Here is a 20,499-nt window from a genome sequence, read left to right as displayed (position 1 = left end):
TGAACAGAGAAGCAAGAAGAGAAGATGAGAAAGCAGAACAGTTGATGATGTGAAAAGATTTTATCATTCTGAAGTTAGTTGTGAGTTATTTCCTTGAAGAAGTGAAAATCATATCCCCATTCTCTAAGGAAAACTTGCAAGAATCAGCCCATTTTAAAACAGTATTTTCTGTCTATTGTGGTCACTTTTTAGATGGCTTACTCTGTGTGTGTGTGTGTGTGTGTGCGTGCACGTGCACACACAAATAATTAAGAAGGCTAACCAAGAAATAAAAACATACACAGTATCTCATGACACCCATTAATTCTGTTTTCCTATTAATTTGATCTTGTACTAGATTACTAATTTGTGAAGGTTACAGATAAATGCAATGCTGAGTGAGTTAGTGGCTTTACTTGACCCAAATCAAGAAGGCTTTTTAAAAATTACTGAAATATCTAGTAGATTTGAATTTCAAGCTGCAAGATATTTTCAAAAACATTACTATATGGTTTCTCTGCAGTTTCTGTCCACTCCGTCCCTATTTTATTCATTTCTCCCTTTTTCCTTAGTCATTTCTGCCCTTCCTCCTACTTGTCTCTCAGATCTCTTGGCTACTGTATTATCTGCCTCCAGAGATTGAAAAGGGTAGAACTGAGAGCGCTGAGTTAAGGATTGACAGGTTATTCTCCTCCTCATCTCTTTCCACAATACAAGCATACTTGCATGAAACTGTATTTGGGTTTTTTGGGTTTTGTGTGCTGCTTTTTCCCTGGAGCCCTATCTTTTCTCATATTGAAATATAAAAATGCTAAACTAGGAAGTTCTGTAGAGTTCAATATAAATTGGTTTGTTCTATTTCCATGAGTGGTGAGGGGAGAGAAGAGACTAAGAAGAACAGCTGGTCTAGACATTGTATAGGATGTTAGCCAGTGAGCATCATTTTTGGCTACCTATGTGACTAACCTACTGTGTCTTTAGGATACTTCTTTTTCCTAGTATGTATTTTGCGTCTTTTGGTAGCTCCTCTTGTTCAAAATGCATTCTAAATGTGGCACTTAGTGTTCAGCCTTTTGTTTTTTTTCTTTACACTGTGTCACCCAGAAATGTTTTTTCATCTATCCTTTTGCTATTTTTATCCAAATATTTTTGTTAAGGAATCTGCATTTTTAAAAACTCTGTTGGTATATTTCACATATACAAAAATAGAGCAAGGAATCCCCACAGATCCATTACCCCATTTCAGGCATCATCAACTCAGAGTCAATATTGTTTTGTCTATACCTCCTAATAATCTTTGACCCATAGTAGATATATTATTTCACCCATAATTATTTTAGAATGTATGTCCAAAAGACAGGGGCTCTTAAAATACAACCTCAACACAATTGTACCTAAAAAAAATTGGGACCAATTTTTTAGTCATTTGGTAGTCAGTGTTTCAGTATCTCCAAATGTCTCATTTTTCCTTCTAGTTTTTTATTCTTAAGTCAGGATCCACATAAGATCTTTGACAGTTTCTTTATTATTTGGCACATCAAGATGTTTCAGGAACCTGGAATCATCCATTTCTCTAAGAAGCCCTAACTCCATATAGCAGAAAATGGTGAGCAGAATCTCAGCATTAGTACACCTGTCTGGGTTGATCACTGCCATTACTTTTATGATTTACTGATCTATTGTAAAGAGCAATACCTCCATTTCTTTTACTTCCTTCCTTTTCTGGGGTCACTTGAAATTGACCCCTGTGGGTTGTGTGGGTGGTTGGTTCGTATTGTTCTTTCGTTTTTCACTTGGGATAGTTTCTATTGCTATGCCTTCAAGTTCACTAATCCTTATTCTGCAGTGTCTTATGTGCCATTTATCCCATCTAGTGGTTTTTTGATCTTTCACATTGTACTTTTTGTTTCTGAAGTTCAGTTTAGGTCTCTTCTTTTATACCTTCTGTGTCTATTTTTCAATATATAGAATACAGAAACCCTGGCTTGGTAGCCAGTCAGAGCATCGTCCTGATACGTCAAGGTTGCAGGTTTGATTTCTGGTCAGGGCACATACAAGAGTCAACCAATGAATGCATAAGCAAGTGGAACAACAAATCCATGTTTCTCTCTAAAAATCAATAAATTAAAAAATTTATATAATACAGCTATATATTTAATTTTCTTGTCTGCTAATCCTAATATCTGTGACAGTCCTGGGTCAGTTTCAAATGATTGATTATTCTAATTTTCAGATAATACTTTCCTGCATCTTTGCTGCCTGATAATCTTCGAGACATTGTGATTTTTCACCTTGGCTGCTGGATATTTTTTATTCCTATAAATCTTCTTGAGCTTTGTTCTGGAAAGCGGTTATATTACTTGGGAACAGTTTGATCCTTTCCAATTTTACTTTTATGATTTGCTAGATGGATCCAAAGCAGTCTAGGTCTAATCATTACCAACTGCTCCATGACTACAGGTTTTTCTAGTCTTTTTTAAAAATTGAGATATAAATGACATATAATATGGTTAGTTTTAGATGTACAGCATAATGATAATACACAGTACAGTATTATATTATAACTGGAAGTTTGTACCTTTTGATCACCTTCACCATTTCCTCTACCCCCACCTCTGGCAACTGCCAGTCTGTTCTCATTATCTATAAACTTGGGAGGTTTGGTTTGGTTTTGTTTAGATTTCACATATGAGCGATATCTTGTATTTGTCTTTCTTTGTCTAACTTATTTCACTTAGTATAATGCCCCTAAGGCCTACAGATGTTGTCACAAATGGTGAGATTTCCTTTTTATGGCTGAATAATAGTCCATTGTGTGTATATACTGCCTCTTTATCCATTCATCCTATTCATTCCTCAATGAACACTTATATTGTTTCCCTCTCTTGGTTGTTGTAAATAATGCTGTAATGACATGACATGTAATGCTTTGACATGTTTTCATTTTCTTCATATAAACACCCAGAAGTAGAATTGCTTATTTTTAATATTTTTGAGGAAACGCCATACTGTTTTCCATAGTGGCTGCACCAGTTTACACAAGAGTGCATAGGAGTTTCCTTTGCGCCACATCCTCACCAACTCTTGTCTTTTTGATGATAGCCATTCTAACAAGTGTGAGCTGATGTCTCATTATGGTTTAGATTTGCATTCTCCTGATGATAAATAATATTGAGAACCTTTTCATGTACCTGTTGGCCCTCTGTATGTCTTTAGAAAAATGTATATTCAGACCCTCCGCTCATTTCTTAATCAGATTGAGTTTTTTCCTGTTGAGTTATATAATTTCTTTATATTTTGGACATTGGCCTCTTATCAGATATTTTCTGACATTCTGTAGGTTGCCTTTTCACTTGATCGATGGTTTCCTTTACTGTGCAGAAGATCTTTAGTTTGGTATAGTCCCACTTGTTTATTTTTGCTTTTTTTGCCTTTGCTTTTGGTGTCAAGTCCAGAAAAATCATTGCCAGGTCTATGTCAAGGAGTTATCACTCGTGTTTTCTTCTAGGAATTTTATGGTTTCAGCTCTTATGTTTAAGTCTTCAATTAACTTTGAGTTAATTTTTTAAGTATATTATTGATTATGCTGTTACAGTTGTCCCAGTTTTTTTCCCTTTGGCTCTCTCTGCCCGGTAACTCCCCTCCCCTTGTAACCCCTTTTCCCTCCAGCAATCCCACCCCCCCTTAGTTCATGTCCATGGGTCTGCATATAAGTTCTTTGACCTCTCCCTTTCCTATACTGTTCTTAACATCCCCCTTTCTATTTTGTACCAACCAATTATGCTTCTCGATCCTTGTACCCTTTCTTCCTTTTCCCCCCTTCCTCCTCCTAGCAGATAATCCTCCAAATGATCCCCATACTATTCTGGTTGTTTCCTTAGTTTGTTTCCATTTTTGTTTATATTTTTTAGATTCAGTTATTCATAGTTGTGGGTTTGTTGTCATTTTAATGTTCATAGTTTTAATCTTCTTTTTCTTAAATAAGTCCCTTGGACATTTCATATAATAATGACTTGGTGATGATGAACTCCTTTAGCTTTACCTTGTCTGGGAAGTGCTTTATCCTCCCTTCCATTCTAAATGATAGCTTTGCTGGGTAGAGTAATCTCGGTTGTAGGTCCTTGCTTTTCATCACCTTGAATACTTCTTGCCAGCCCCTTCTTTCCTGCAAAATTTCTTTTGAGAAATCAGTTGAAGTCTTATGGAAACACCTTTGTAGGTAGCTCTCAGCTTTTCTCTTGCTGATTTTAAGATTCTCTCTTTGACTTTACCTTTGGTATTAAAATATGATGTGTCCTGGTGTGGTCCTCTTTGGGTCCAACTTGTTTGGGACTCTGTGCTTCCTGGACTTCTGTGTCTATTGCCTTTGCCACATTAGGGAAGTTTTCTTTCATTATTTTTTAAAATAAGTTTTCAATTTCTTGCTCTTCCTCTTCACCTTCTTACATGTTAGTACATTTAAAGTCCCAGAGATTCCTAATCCTCTCCTTCTTTTTTTCAATTTTTGTTATTTCTTTCTGTTATGGGTGAATGTTTATTTCTTCCTTTTGTTCCAAATTGTTGATTTGAATCCCAGCTTCCTTTCCATCGCTGTTGGTTCCCTGTATATTTTTCTTTATTTCACTTTGTATAACCTTCACTTCCTTTATTTTGTGGTTGTACTCAGTCATTTCTCTGAGTATCCTTATCACCAGTGTTTTGAACTCTACATCTGATAGGTTGTCTATCTCCATTTGTGTAGTTCTTTTTCTCAGGTTTTGTTCTGTTCTTTCATTTGGGCCATGTTTCTTTGCCTCCTTAATTTGGCAGCCTCCCTGTATTTGTTTCTGTGTATTGGGTAGAGCTGCTTTGACTTCATATCTTGGTAGTGTGGCTTAATGTAGTAGGTGTCCTGTAGAGTACAGTGGCACAACTTGCCCTGTCACCTAAGGTGGTACTCAAGGTGTGCTCTTTGTGTGGGCCAAGTATACCCTTCTCTTGTGGTTCAGCCTTGGTTGCTCTTAGCAGATCAATGGGAGGGATTTACCCAGGCCAGTCAGCCTCAAGGACTATCTGTAACCACTGACCACCAATCTCCACCCTCCATGGAGGATCAGCTGTGCAGGGGTAGGGTGGTGGTGCTCTGATGTGATCAGTAGCTGTCCACTGGGTGCACTCGCCCAGGGGTTTTCAGGTGGTGCAAGCCAAGGTCAGTTTCCACCTGTGTTTTGCCAAGGACACCCTACCTGAGCTATAAAGCAATCTGGGATGGCTGCTAGTTGTGCTGGGCTTGGAAATTCCCAGGTGAAAACCAAGCTGTGAATCTAAGCTGGCTGTTGGTAGTGCCAGTGGACCGGGAGCTCACTGAGGCCAGCTGTTGGCTTGTTTGATAGGGTTTAGGAAGTAGTGAAGCATGAGCCAAGACCAGCCATTCATGTGGAAAAGCAGCTTGGGTGGACTCCTGTAAGTTGGGTGGGACAGAGGCTGTGGGGATCCACCAGGTGAGTCAGACAATGTTAGCCAGGTTGATGAAGTCTCAGGTGTGGCACCAGCTTGCCGGCTCCGTCTCAGTGGATGTCATTTCTTTAATTCTGTACTTTTCAGACTTCCATCCAATTCGATTTTTGACAGTTCTGGCTGATTATTGTTTTATATTTTAGTTGTAATTTTGATGTGGTTGTGCAAAGAGGGAAGCCATGTCTGCATGTGCTGCCATCTTGACCAGATCCTCTTTAGATCTAGTTTTAGAGTTATTTTATGGACTACTCAGATCATAGTGAGGCCAGTGAAGACCCAGCCACATCATCCTTCTGGGCCCAGGGTGAAAAAGGCATGGTATTTTGAGTTAAGTATGGGATGTGATGTGAGATAGGAGCCCAGTGGTCCTTTGCACATGATAGTCCAGTTTTTCCAACACCGTTTATTGACGACACTATCCTTTTACCCATTGTATAATCGTGGCTCTTCTGTAGTAAATTAATTGACCATGTATGTGTAGGTTGGTGACAGTTTTCCTAGTTTTTCGATGAGAACTCACAGTTAGTGCCTTATGGGAATGCTGGGCACTATTTCTTCTAATCCTCAAGAGATTTCTGTCTGTGTCTGTTAGTTTCCTCATTTATAGATCTGCAGGGTTCTCTTTCTGGATCTCTCTCATCTCTGTGAACTCCATATGTTTAACTTACAGGGTCTGCCTAGAAAGTCTCAAGGTAGTAAGATGGGACAGTCGTAGGCTTTAGTTTATTTTTTTACCTTCTTTCAGGGGTCACTGATTTCATTGCTTGATGTCCAGGATCTTAAAATCTGTTGTTTTATGTATTTTGTCTGCTTTTGTTGTCATTTCAAGCAAGAGGATAAATCCAGTTTCTGTTACCCCATCTTGGCTAAAGCAAAAGTTCCTAGTTGTATGTTTAATTCCGACCAGTTTTCCAAAGTGGTAGTACCATTTTCTACTTCTACTAACATAGTATGAAAGTTTTAAGTGCCCCACATTCTTATCTACATTTGGTCATGTTAGTCTTTTTATTTTAGTCTTTCTAGAGAGTTTGAATGGTATCTTACTGTAATTTTGATTTGTGTTTCCCTGAGGTAGTCATGTCCCTTTAATCTTTAATTTAGAATTGTTCTTCTCAGGGCATTAGCTCTTTAGGAATCCAGGCCAGTTATTTTCTCTCTCAATTTGGATTTATCTAATTGTTTCTTCATAGTTAAACCCACTGAGTTAGTCATTTTTGTCAAGTATACTACATGGAAATGTTTTTGTTTTTCTTAGAGGACACATGATGTGAATTTGTGCTTATCGTTGGTGGCAGTAATTTTGATCAGGTTTTAAGGCGCCATTTCCAGATTTCCCTGTTTAAATGTACCTTTTTCCTCAAGCAATCTGTGGGGTGATACTGTGACAGTTTTTTCCAACAGTCTTTCATTCAGTAGTTTTAGTATTCATTGATTCTTACTTGAATCAGTTATTACTATAGTTAATTGTAAAATGGTGATTTCCTATTTCTGTCAGACTTAGTATATTTATTACTTGACTTTCTCTAAAGAAGGTATTTCCCTCCTAATACACACTTATTTTAGTATCCATTTAGAGTCATTTTGTTTTTAGTTTATAAGTTAATATAACCTCACTCTTTAAAATGTTCTCAACTTTGGTTAATGGCATCCTATTTCTTCTTGACATTTATCCTGTTGGCTCATTAAGGTTCACCCTGGATTTGGCCATTTCTTCAAGGAACCAGGATTTTCTTTAGTGGAGAACTTTATTTAAAATGAAAGTCTGGGCAGTAGGTCATTATTACATTTGCATGTTTTGACTTTCCAATTTATGTAGGAGCTTCTAGAAATGGAAGATACCAACTTCTTGCTACTAAAATCCCTGCAGTGCTCTGCATACTACTAGGCTTAAAGTGTCCTGCTGTGTGTCAGTGCTCACACATAAGGACATGTGGTGGCACTGGAATTAGGATTAGTTTTGTGAACTACAGAGCATAAAGCAAGTTAAATTCCTTGCGTAGTTTTATTGATTAACCAACCTACAAGAATTTTCTATTTTTGGGGGTGTTTTCAGTGACTAAAGCATTAATTTACCTTTGGAATTTCAGAATACTGACAGCTTGATTTTTTTTTTTAAGTCAAATTCTGTAACTTTCTATACTGAAAGAATAATATAATAACAATTTAATTGGGGCGGGACACATTTGCTTCCCTTTTTCCTCCTTAACAAACTTCTAGATATCTGCATGGTGTTTGAAGTTTTGGGGCATCATCTGCTGAAGTGGATCATCAAGTCCAATTATCAAGGGCTTCCACTGCCTTGTGTCAAAAAAATCATTCAGCAAGTATGTATCTTAGTATTTTCTATGCGGTGATTGTTTTATAGTCTTAAAGTGTCAGAAGTTTCCCATTTCCAATAGAAGTTACTAGGGGTTTTGTTATGTGTGTTATTTTTAATTGCTAAAATTGTTTTATTCAGCCCCTAGAGTGTACTGTATTTATTGTTTTTAAATTTTTTATTATAACCCTCCCCCCCCATTCATCTTCTGTAATAATCATTAGAGGGGAAGCACTGTACAGTTCCTGATTGGGTGAATCTGGAACTCTTATTCAGAAATTCTGGTTCTGAATATTGATTCTATGTTAATAAATAATTCCTGTGTCAAATTGTTAAAATCTTTTTATATAACATGGGCATTTTCTAATATTGCAAATACCTTTCAGTGTTCAGTAAAGTAGTTTACTATCAGGAAATAATATTTCAAAGGGCAAATAATCTGGATAATGTGTTTTGGTGGAAAGAGCTCCAGACTGGGAAGAAAGAGACCTCAGTTCTTCATCAACAAGAAAATTTAAATTAAAAGATATCTAAATCTCTACCATCACCTACATTTCAACACTTAAAGGGCATGTTGACCATTTATTCTCTAGTCTTTATAATGTACTTAAAGATATCTCCAAATAGAATTAGCTTTGTAAAACTTGGAAGAACTTTTTATTGTAAATAAACTCTTGCCTTCATTCATAGTTCAGGTAATCTTTCTGAGGAAGTTTTTTTGTGCTTTAAAAAGTGCTTTATTCTCTGTGGAAAACTACCACATCATTTTTATATTTTTATTTCTTTAAATGTTATATTGTGATTTCTTCCTTCTCCAGAAAGACTTGTATTTTGTGTTTGCAAGTCTCCTGCTCTGTTCCCATTTAGGTGTTACAGGGTCTGGATTATTTACATAGCAAGTGCAGAATCATCCACACTGACATTAAACCAGAAAACATCTTGTTGTCAGTGAATGAGCAGTACATCCGGAGGCTGGCTGCAGAAGCAACGGAATGGCAGCGGTCTGGAGCTCCCCCACCTTCCGGGTCTGCAGGTATATTTGCTTTGGGGCTTTGCTCTCATTAGAAGTTAAATTTCTATTTTTATTTTCTTGCCAGACAGTTAAGTACCACTCATTCATTTAACAATAAGATAGAATAAGTGCTTATGTGTAAGAAATAGTCCCAGCCTTCCAAAGACTTTTTACATTCTCAGTATTGCTTCCATATTGGAAGGAGAAGACTGCCTTTTAGCCACACATATGTTGTACAGTTGACCCTTGAACCACTCAGGGAGTTAAGCACGCAGACCTCCATACCTTCACAAATTCGCTTTGTTAACTCATGGCCAAAAGTTCTTCTATAAGAAAAACTTGATTGAGCCATGTGCTGGCCAGAAAAAGGACTGAGTCCTGGGGCATGTGTCAAAACCAGCAGCAGCAGGTCTAGATGAAGACAACATGTCCACCATCCTGGGATTGACAGGGCTCTTTTATGCAAACGGTTTAGAGAAGAAAGATGTAAGTTGTTTTGAAAGAATTTAGTTACAGGTCCTGGCCGGTGTGGCTCAGTTGGTTGGAGCGTCATGCCGTAGACTGAAAGGTTGCTGGTTTGATTCCTGGTCAGGGCACGTGCCTAGGTCGCAGGGTCAGTCCCAGTCAGGGCACGTGGGAGAGGCAGCCAATAAAGGTTTCTCTCCCACATCGATGTCTCTTGCTCTCTCTCCTCCCTTCCCCTCTCTAAAATCAATAAGCATGTCCTCAGGTGAAAACTTTTTTTAAAAGAAAGAATTTAGCTATCAAAGTTTAGTTCTGGGATAGGTGCATAGTCCAGAAGGAAGAAGTGTTTGCTCTTTAAAATAATGGTTGTGTGCAACAGTCTGGAAAGAGCATGCTTAAGCAGGATGTAGTGGTTGGTGCCTGGTGATCAGCTCTCGGGCTACTCTCAGAAACAGCCACCTGGAGGTTACTTGCAAGTTTCAACATATGTTCAGGAATGTTATCAGTCTTTGTTGGTTTGGGCTTGCAGTCACTAACTGATTAACCTCTCATCTCTTCCATTAATCCTCCTGCCTGCTGTAATTTAACCTAGGACATCTCAGAATTTTTTTCTTGCAGTTTACCACTTTTCACCCCCCCAAAACTTAACTACTAATAGCCTGCTGTTAACCGTAAGCCTTACCGATAACACAGTTTGATTAACACATTTTATATTTTATGGTAATACTATATTCTAACAGTAAAGTAAGCTAGAGAAAAAATGTCATTAAGAAAATTGTTAGTAAGAGAAAATACACTTATAGTATTTATTTTTTAAAATCCTCAAGTGGACCCATGCAGTTCAAACCTGTGTCAGATATATATAAGCTTATTCATGTTGTTTTAAAATGTTTCCTCATGTTATTCGATGGCTGTTTTTGATGTGTTTACCTCTTACCATGATCATACATGCTTATTTTGGGGTCAGGAGCAAGACAATATTGCTATTAAGAGCTTGAGTTTAAGCACTGACATGAACAGGCCTGGTTTGAATTCTGGCTTTATTATTGGCTGGGTCACTTGACTTAATTTTTTTCTCATGCAGTAGTTATTGGGATTAAATGTCATGTTAAAACACTTGGCAGTGTGCCACATAGTGTTTTGTACTAAACAAATATGGGCTACTATGATTATGGTATTTCTTTTTCCGTTTGAGGTACAGATTTTAATTTTAGTAGTTTATATTGAGGAGCTTTCTTGATCTTAAAGTTGAAGTATCAGTTATCATAGGCTTCCTTTAAAAAGGAAAACTCAAGAAGGGGGAAATGGGGAGTTTTTGAGCATAGAGTTTTTAATTTTCTTCAAAATGAAAAGGTTCTAGAAACTTTACACAATGGTGTGCATACAGTTAACACTACTGAACTATACACTTAAGAATGGCTAAGAGGGAAGCTTTATGTGTTTTTACCACAATTTAAGAACTTTTTTAAAGAGAGACTATAGACTCTACCTCCATGATATGCTAGTAACAAATTACTACAGCTCTTGATGCCACTCTTTTAAAACTTACAAGGGAATAAGTGGAAGAATTTGAGATGAGAGTCCTGGATGGGGATGAGGATGTTGTTGCCTATCACAGTCTATTGTAAGCAGTATGTAGGAATGGGATTTTAGCAGCATTAATATGGAAACCGGAAAAAAGGGCCTGGCTCTGCATATATTTATGTTATCTGAAGAATTTAATTTATTTAAACTTAGTTTGTCAACGTTTATATGAATTATTTGTTCTTTTATAAAAAGTAATGTTGTTTCTACCAAAGTTGCTTAAGTAGTTGTCTCTACAATATAAACTGTAGGTTTTGGTGTGGTATCTCTATGGGCATTAAGTTTACATTGCCTGCTGAGTGCTAAGATTCTTACTTGTTTTTTGTTTTTGTTTTTTTCTTTTCAGTCAGTACTGCGCCCCAGCCTAAACCAGTAAGTATAAGGTGTTTCTGTATTTAATTCTGATCTATGAGCAGTGGGCAGGGGTTCTTCTGTTATAGATAATCACAGTTTGTTTAGAATTTGAAAACCAAAGAAAAAATATTCTTACGCTTCTATAATTTTCTTCAGTAAATTCCCATACATCTTCCACAAGTTGGTATTGGTGAGGCATCCATACATTTGTTGTGTCTTAGAGTACACCAGCCCTGCAGACTGCTCAGAGGACCAATTTTGTCATTGATTTTGTTTTTATTTACTTTGATAAGAATGTACACATTTTTTAAGTTAATGAAAAACTTAAGTGCTGTGTTAGGGAAAGAGTGACATTTGATTAGGAAATAATTAAAGTTATCCAACTAGGGGTAATGGATTAGCCACCTGAAGGCTTTATCTGTTTGTAATCTCCGCCCAGGCTGACAAAATGTCAAAGAATAAGAAGAAGAAATTGAAGAAGAAGCAGAAGCGCCAGGCAGAATTACTAGAGAAGCGAATGCAGGAAATTGAGGAAATGGAGAAAGAGTCGGGCCCTGGGCAAAAAAGACCAAACAAGGAAGAAGAATCAGAGAGTCCTGTTGAAAGACCCTTGAAAGAAAACCCACCTAATAAAATGACCCAAGAAAAACTTGGTATAAATAGAGCATCACAAAAATTACTTTATAGCAAACTTTAACATTTTCATTGTTATATGTAGTGGTTTCATGCATACAACACATCTCTGGGGGTGTCCTTATACAGTAAGAATACAGAATTTGTCATAAATGTTAGGCAGGTGATGTTCAAATGTAATTTCTAATTTTTCTCAGCAAATGCAACATAGACTTTATTTAGCAATTGGGTGAGGATAAGAGGATCTTTGTCCTTCCGTAAGTAGGTTTTAGATGTTGTCATGTTTCTATGTAACTAAGTTCTAGAAAATGTTTTAATCTCATAGAGAAATTTTTCTGTTCTTTCCCTCCTACACATACACATACATCCTTTTTGTCTGTTTGTTCCTTAGAAGAGTCAAGTACCGTTGACCAGGATCAAACACTTATGGAACGTGGTGTAGAGGGTGGTGCAACAGAAATTAATTGCAATGGAGTAATTGAAACCATTAATTATACTGAGAACAGTAATAAAGAAACATTGAGGCTTAAAGAGGATCTACATAATGCTAATGACTGTGATGTCCAAAATTTGAAGCAGGAAACTAATTTCCTAACCTCCCAAAATGGTGACAGCAGCACATCTCAAGAAACAGACTCTTGTACCCCTGTAACCTCTGAGGTGTCAGATACCATGGTGTGCCAGTCTTCATCGAATATAAACCAGTCATTCAGTGAACAAGACATCAGCCAACTTCAGGAAAGCATTCGGGCAGAGATACCCTGTGAAGACGAACAAGACCAAGAACATAATGGACCACTGGACAACAAAGGTACCTGTGCACACATACTTCCCCAGTACTCCTTCTCTTCAAAACATATATATGTTTCTAGACTAAAAGTACCATGGGGTTTGTAAATAGCTTTACAGCAGGTGTCCAAGTTACCTTCATGTGAAAAAATGTAGGTAACTTCGAATTTTATTGGTCATGTAAATGGGTCCACAGCATTTCACTTGTTGCTATGAAGGTTTTAATTCTGGAAACCCAAGGTGTTGCTATACTCCTTTTGTCTTAGAAAGGGTATTGTAGGTTGCCCATTGGGAGCCTGGGTGTATGACCTCGGAGTTGTGTTGGCCTTTGTTCATTGAACGGTCTTACTGATAATGCCTGTTGTCTATAGGAAAATCCACTGCTGGAAATTTCCTTGTTAATCCCCTTGATCCAAAAAATTCAGAGAAGCTCCAGGTGAAGATTGCTGATCTTGGAAATGCTTGTTGGGTGGTAAGTTAAACTTGTCTCAGTACTTTGTTTTGAAGTGGCTAGTAATGAATGAGAATTTGGACCTAGTTGTGCTAATAGAAGAAAACATCTTCAGTTCTATACCCCAGATTTCCAGCTAACATTTTAATGAATATTTTTTCACTTCTTTTAACCTTTTATTATGGAAAAGTTTAAATATATTTACTAAAGTAGAGATCTTGGTATAATGAAGCAGTCCTACCCAGTTAGGTATTTATGATCAGATTACTCTATGAGGTTATTTTCAGTCACTGGACTTGTCAGGTTTATTATAGACTTCCTTTTTATTCATATATGTGATTTTCAAATAGCTTGATTTTTTAAAATATTATACTTTTGCTTATCACATATGCATGTGTATAGTTTAGAGACAGTTATATATGTTTTGATTTAAAAATCTCTCTCTCCTTCCTTTTCCAGTTTTTCACTCTCCACATAATAGTGCTTATCTTCATGTCACTAATAAATAAACTATATTGCTCCCAATTCTGTTTTTCAATTTTAGGTATTATTTCTTCCTCCTGCAAAGTAGGACTAATCTACCACCACTGCACCCATCCCCGACTCTAATATTATTTTTGGCTAGGTAATCATTCCATGTGTACATTTTTAGGACTCTAATGCTATCCTTAGCTGAACAGAGAATATATTGTGTTACAACTCCTTTTCCCTTTCTGCCTAACACTATGTTTCATTGAGTAGTCGTCTTTGTACACTTATCGTTTACTTCATCCCCACATTTTCACCCAGTGGTGTAAATACTTACACTTTAACACATACAAATACCATGGTATTCTTTCCACTTCTTTTTTCCTGAAGACCTCTGTCTAGAACGTAGAGTCTTCTAATCTGTGTTCATCATTTGGCTTGTCCTTTAGGCCTGCCATATGCCTGCCATTTGGGATTTTCTTTACTATCATCTTGGAGACTGTTGTTTTACTCTCTCTTTATATCCCCTGTTTTCTCTCTCTGATCTCTTGGTTTTGTTTTTGTTTCATTTTTTGGGAGCACATAAAACTTCAGTAGCTTCCTAAGAAAAGGTGTGAGATTGGGTTGGCAGAAGGGAGCCTTGCACATCTGATAACGGTTTTATTGTGCTTCTGCAGTCCGTTGGCTGGGTGTAAGGTTCTAGGTTAAAATCATTTTCCCTCTGAATTGTTGTCATTTCTCCATTCATTGTCTTTCAGTTTCCGTCTTGTTGCTGCTAAAGACCAATGCCATTCTGATTCTTAGTTGGTTTTTTTTTTGTTTGTTTGTTTTTTGTATAAAACCTTTACCCCATGGAAGTCTGCAGGATCATCATTTCACAGGATTGTGCCTCACTAGGTCTATTTTCATCCATTATGCTAAGTACTCAATAGTGAAACTCTGGTACTTGGGTTTTTCCTCATTCTTGATTTTTTAAAAATTCTCTACTCCTTGGTTTCTGTTCTCTAGCTCTGAATTTTCATTATTCAAATGTTAGACCTCTATACAGGTGCTCTCACTTCTTGCCTTTCTGTCCTATTTTCTATAATTTTCTTTTTGTTTTAATTTCTGGGAGATTTCTCAACATGTCAGCCTTATTTTTTCTCATTTCCCCTTTATAGTTTTTCTCTCCAAGAGTTTTTTGTTTATCTGGTCATCTCTCAGAGGATATTGATTATTTTTCCAGTTTTGACATTTTCTTCTTATAAGGTATCTTGTTGCCTTCTTTCTATAGGATCACGAAACAAAGGACAGTATGACTATATGAAGGAAGTTACTAGAAAGCCATTTGGAAGTTCTGCCTGAGTGGGTCTTGTTGACTCTTATTCACTGGGCTTTTTTGTTTTGTTTTTTTTAGTTTTCAGTTACAGTTGGCATGCAAGAAAACTCAAGGTTCAATATAAAATTACACACAGTTACTTAATTTCCCTGTTTTCTGAATGCTGTTCTCCCCTCAACTCTGCTGACCATCCTCCAGAGACCCTGTTGTACTCATTCCAGAGAAAACCTCCAAATGGTCTATAGGCCAGGGAAGGGGCTATTAGACTACATCAAACCCTGTGTTCTGGAGCTCTGTTTCTTTAAAAGATATTTTAAAACGGTATTTCTGTGTTGAATCCCACCTTCATCCTTACTTCCAGAGATGCTTGATACCACCAAATCCTTAGCCTTGAAAGAGGTGTACTATAGTATATACATCACACTGCTTTTCAAATTTACCAGTGGCTTACTGTCCAGCTTTCTTGGATCCACTAAGACATTCACCAAAGATATCTCTGCTTTCCAGCTTCTAAATTTTATTGTTCTTCTTTGTCACTCTCTGTCAGTTAATGCTTTAAAAATTAACACTGGAGAGTTTCAGGAGTGGATATGTGTGTATGTATCCAATCCACCTTCTTTATTTTTGCTAATACTTTACCTAATTTATTTACAGCCTCTTTGTAAGGCATTAGTGAGGCACTAATGTGAATAAAGACAACCCCTTTGAACAATGTGTCCTTTTTTCTAAATGTGTCACCTGCAGTTCAGTTCTGCTTCAAACTCAGTATCGGAACCCCTTGTTTTCAAATAAAACCATTTCCCTCTCTTAAGTCTCTTCATCTCTGTTTTTGTCAACAGACAGTGAACCCTATAGGCTTCTCCCACAGAGTTGTTTTTGGCTTTTCCTCCTGTCTCCCACATGTGCCCATTGAATTTTTTAATTGTGCTTTTTTTTTTTTTTTTCCTGTCAATGTCCTTGGACTTAATTCTTCCCGCTCCGACAGCCCTGTTCAGATTTTCATTACTAAACCTAAGTCTGGTGGCCACCAACAAGAAGATTACGAGAATGATGTTCTGAGAAGGACAGATACTAAATCTTTGAATGTTGGGTGGAATTCACCAGTGATGCATGTTGTCTGGACTTGTTTTGGGGGAGATTTTTTATTATTATTTTAATTTCCTTACTAGTGGTTGGTCTATTCAGATCTTCTATTCATGATTCAGTCTAGGAAGGTGTGTGCTCTAGGAATTTATCCATTTCTTCTAGGTTGTTCAATTTAGTGGCATATGGCTTTTCATGAACCATTGTATTTCTGTGGTATTCATTGTAACTTTTTTCATTTTTTTATTTGAATATTTTCTGTCTGCTCTCTTTTAGTGAGCATGGCTAAAGTTTTATCTTTTCAGAGAATCAGCTCTTAATTTCATTAATCTTTTCTATTGTCTTTTTAGTCTATTTGATTTATTTCTGCTCTGATTCTTATTTCCTTCTTTTAGGTTTAAGGTTAGAATATCTATTTGAGATTTTTTGTTTCTAGAGCTAGGCTTTTATAGGCATATCTCATTTTATTGAGCTTCACAAATGTTGCATTTTTACAAATTGAAAGCAAGACCCACCACCAGCAAAAAAGGTTACAACTTATTTTATTGTGGCTTGGAGTCAAACTCACAGTATCTCCAAGGGATGCGTGTGTTGCTGTCAGCTTCTCTTTTAATACTGCTTTTGCTGCATATTCCATAGATTTTGGTATGTCATATTTTCATTTGTCTTCGTGTTTTTCGTGATTTCTCCTTTGATTCTTTCGTTGCCCCAAAGTTGAATAGCATGTCATTTAATCTCTACATATTTGTGGTTTTTCTAGCTTGCTTCTTGTAGTTGATTTCTAGTTTCATATCATTGTGTTCAGAAAAGATACTGAATATGATGTCAGTCTTAAATTTATTGAGACTTATTTTGTGTCCTAACATACAGTCTAGCCTCGGAATGTTCCATGTGCACTTGAGAAGAATGTGTATTTTGTTGCTTTTGGGTGGAATGTTCTGTATATATCTATTAAGTCCATCTGATTTCATTTGTCATTTAAGGCCGATGTTTCCTTGTTGGCTTGCTATCTGGATGCTCTATCCATTGGTGTGAATGGGGTGTTAAAGTCTCCTACCGCTATTAAATTTATGTCATTTTTCCTTTTAGGTCTGTTAATTGCTTTATATTTTTAGTGCTCCTAAGTTTGGTGCATATAAATAAATGCTGTTTTTTGATGGATTGTCTCATTTATTATTATATAATGTCCATTTTTGCCTTTTGTTACTTTTGGTGGCTTGAAGTCTACTCTGTCTGATGTAAGTATGGCTATACTCTCTTTTGGATACCATTTGCTTGGAGTGTCATTTTTCACCCCTTTGCTTTGAGCCTTTGTTTATCTTTGGAGCTGAGGTGAGTCTCCTGAAAAGTCAGCATATAGTTGGGTCTTGTTTTTTTAATCCATCAAACTCCTCTGTGCCTTTTATTTGGTGAGTTCAGTCCATTTACATTTCAGGTGATTATTGATATATGAGAACTTACTACTGACAAATTATTCCTTGTTAGGTTGAGTGTTCATTACCAAATTGAAGTAGCTGTTGTTTTTAATAATTTTTTCCCCTTTAACCTTTATGCTGTAATTAAGTTCTTAATACCGTATTCTGTATTAGAGTAACAATTTTTCTGATTCTGTTTATTGCCTTACTTGATGTTTTCTGTACTTTTGCCATTTTGTTTTTAGTAGAAGAGCTTTCAGCATTTCTCGTCAGGCAATTGTGTGGTGATGAGCTCTCTCAGCTTTTGTTTAGGCTGGGAAAGCCTTTCCCCTTCATATCTGAAGGAGAACTTTGCTCCATAAATTATGCTTGGCTGGCAGTTTTTATCTTTCAATATTTTCAATATGTCATTCCACTCCTAGCCTGTAGAGTTTCTGCTGTGAAGTCTGATCATAGACTGATGAGGATTCCTTTGTATGTTACTTTCTTTTTTTCCCTGGCTGCCTGGCAGTTTAATATAATGTGTCTTAGGGAATGTTTCTTTGTACTGAAATAATTAGGTGTTCTGTGACCTTGGTGTATGTCCTGTGCCTCTAGACTATTTCTTTAAATAGGCTTTCTGTCCTCTTCTTCTCGTCTCCTTTTGGGAAACCTATCACCCTTATGTTGTACTTTCTGGTGGAACCGGATAGTTCTCATAGAGTTTCCTTTCTTAAAAATCTTAGTTCTCTCGACTCTTAAATTATTTCTAGATTTTTATCTTTGAGCTTGTTAATTCTCTTCCATCTGGTCTGCTCCATTTCCAGTGTATTCTTTATCTTATTTTTGAGGTTTGTTTGGTTCTTTTTTAGAGTTTCACTATAATGTAAAGCATGCCTTTTCGTTAATTTTATTCTTGAGTTTTCTTGTATCTCATTCAGTTTTTTCATGATGGCTGTTTTGGATTATCTGTCAATTAGATCACAATGTTACATGACACCGAGTTTGGTTTCTGCCAAATGTCATTTTATTTTTGTGATCCTGTGTTATCATAATTATTCATGGTGCTTGGTCCCTCTGCTGGCTCATTTGAAGTAGTGAACACTTTTCTAACTTAATACAGCTTAACTTTAACAGTCCGACTGTTTGGTAGTAAAATAGCGCCTTTTTTGTTCTCCAGTAGGTGGTACTATAGCACAAATTTTTGGTTTCTCTTGAGTAAGCAGACTGGCTGTATTTGAGAACTAGCATTTTCCACCCCCCACAGCTTCTGCCAGTGGTACCACAGTGTGTCTCAGAGGTGTCTTTGTAGCTGCTTCTGCCTCCAAGGTCACTGGTGCCTTCCAGTGTTGCTGCAGCCACGGGTTTCACTGGAGTCACCAGGATGCTGTGTGCCCCTCTGTGCCCAGGGCTGTCTCAGTCTCGGACACTGCCGCCGTGACAGGGGAGCCAGGGCCACAGACACTGCTGCAGCCAGGGGAGGGGGCCGGGGTTGCCTGTGCCAATGCTGCTGCGGCCTTTTTCCTTCACTGGGGATGGTGGGTATAGTCACAAGCCCCATCTCCACTGCTCACTGGGGTTGTGGATTCAGCTGCCACTGCAGAACAGGGTATCAGGCACCATCCCTCCTGTCCCCCAGTTCTGCTTTCCCTTGCATTCCAATCCACCCACCTTCAGATGTACAGATGTATGGATCTCTCACGAATCCTAGTGTGCTTATCAGAGGAATCTTTGTTGAGTTGCAAATATTCCACTCATTGTAGATCGAAGGGGGAAGACCAAGGGTGTGTCTCACTCTGCCATGATGCTGATGTCACTCTCAAGAATTCTTTGTAGGTGCTGTTTTTTAGGGTTCTTGAAAGTTGAAACCTACATCTTAAAAAGAAATTGCTATTCTCTAATCTGTGTATATTAAGCTTAGATTCATATGTTTGCAAAAATAATGTGGAGTAGACTGTAAAGCAAAGTGCTTTTTTGGAGCTAATAGCATGAAAATTATACTTAAGAAATTAGCGAAATAAAAACTTTGGTTTAGGGAAAACTTCAGTGAATTTATTTTAATCTCCATTATTAAGCAATCATTACTTGTTACTTTTTAGAATAAATTTTTAAAATACTGTTTCCTTCTTCGTTTACTCAGCATAAACATTTCACTGAAGATATTCAAACACGGCAGTACCGCTCCTTGGAAGTTCTGATAGGATCTGGCTATAGCACCCCAGCTGACATCTGGAGCACGGCATGCATGGTAATCTTTCCCCTTTGACCTTCACTTGTTATTTGGTAATGACATACCTTGTGCTGTTTGTTCATTTCAGCAGAGCAGCAAATTAACGAAGTGAAAAGGTTTTTTGTGTGTGTAACTTATCACTGGTGCTCTAAATCCTGTGTCTGGAGCAGTCTAAATTCAAAAGCTGTTATAAACATCTAGCTTTCTATTTGGTTCCTGCCAAATTCCTGTTAGGTGAAGGAACCAAAAAGATTCTTACTACAGATTGGGAGTTGGGAGATGTGGGATGTGGAGGTGGATTGAAAACAACTGCTCTGAGGTGGTGTTGCTTCTGATTAGGTTACAGATACCCTTGCCTATCAACTCTGATTTTATTTTCAGAGTAGGGAAACCCTTGGACACTGTTTCAGCCTGTACAATTCAGCAGTTACTCAGACATCTTCGTACCTCATTAGATGTGAAGCTCAATCATCAGTAGATTCCTAGGTTGCTGCTTTGTCCTTGGCAACTACTCAAGTGGGTTAATTTAGCTGATACTAAATGATTTCCAACAAATAGCCTCATGTTGGAATATGTTACATTGTTTACTGAAATGAAGTGTACTCTTTACTTGTGTATTTGCTTGTTTCTGTTCCCTAGGTTTAAGTGCCATGCTGGCAGGAATCATGGTATTACATACAGCAAAGTGTCTGGTTAAAGCCCTCGGACATTTTGAGTGGGTGTTTGCAATGCAGTTCTGGTGCAGACTTCACAAGTTAAGGGCATAGTTTCCACATCACTTTACAAACAGCCAAAAGCTCTTGAGTTTCATAGACCACCTGCACTTCGAACCAACTGGCAGCAAATTTGGGGATTCCACTATCATTTCAGATTAAATAATTTGCTAGAATGACTCACAGCCTCATCCCGATAAATTTAAGTGTGCC

The 20,499-nt window shown here is 37.3% G+C and overlaps 1 protein-coding gene across 1 annotated transcript in view; it reads left to right on the top strand.

Annotated features, from left to right (window-relative positions):
• Positions 1 to 20,499, top strand: part of SRPK1 (SRSF protein kinase 1) — an 87,258-nt gene that overhangs the window by 56,995 nt on the left and 9,764 nt on the right. Inside the window, exons 7-13 of the mRNA XM_090282292.1 lie at positions 7,693 to 7,799; positions 8,660 to 8,825; positions 11,200 to 11,225; positions 11,647 to 11,860; positions 12,232 to 12,651; positions 13,001 to 13,101; positions 19,484 to 19,591. Coding sequence (XP_090138418.1) covers positions 7,693 to 7,799; positions 8,660 to 8,825; positions 11,200 to 11,225; positions 11,647 to 11,860; positions 12,232 to 12,651; positions 13,001 to 13,101; positions 19,484 to 19,591 — 1,142 coding nt within the window. The remainder of the gene's footprint in view (positions 1 to 7,692; positions 7,800 to 8,659; positions 8,826 to 11,199; positions 11,226 to 11,646; positions 11,861 to 12,231; positions 12,652 to 13,000; positions 13,102 to 19,483; positions 19,592 to 20,499) is intronic.

The sequence above is a fragment of the Furipterus horrens genome, unplaced genomic scaffold, assembly GCF_987537825.1.
Source record: "Furipterus horrens unplaced genomic scaffold, mFurHor1.1.pri manual_scaffold_6, whole genome shotgun sequence".
NCBI lineage: Eukaryota > Metazoa > Chordata > Mammalia > Chiroptera > Furipteridae > Furipterus > Furipterus horrens.
The sequence above is the reverse complement of the archived record's forward strand: the minus strand, read 5'-3'. Positions and strand labels throughout refer to the sequence as shown.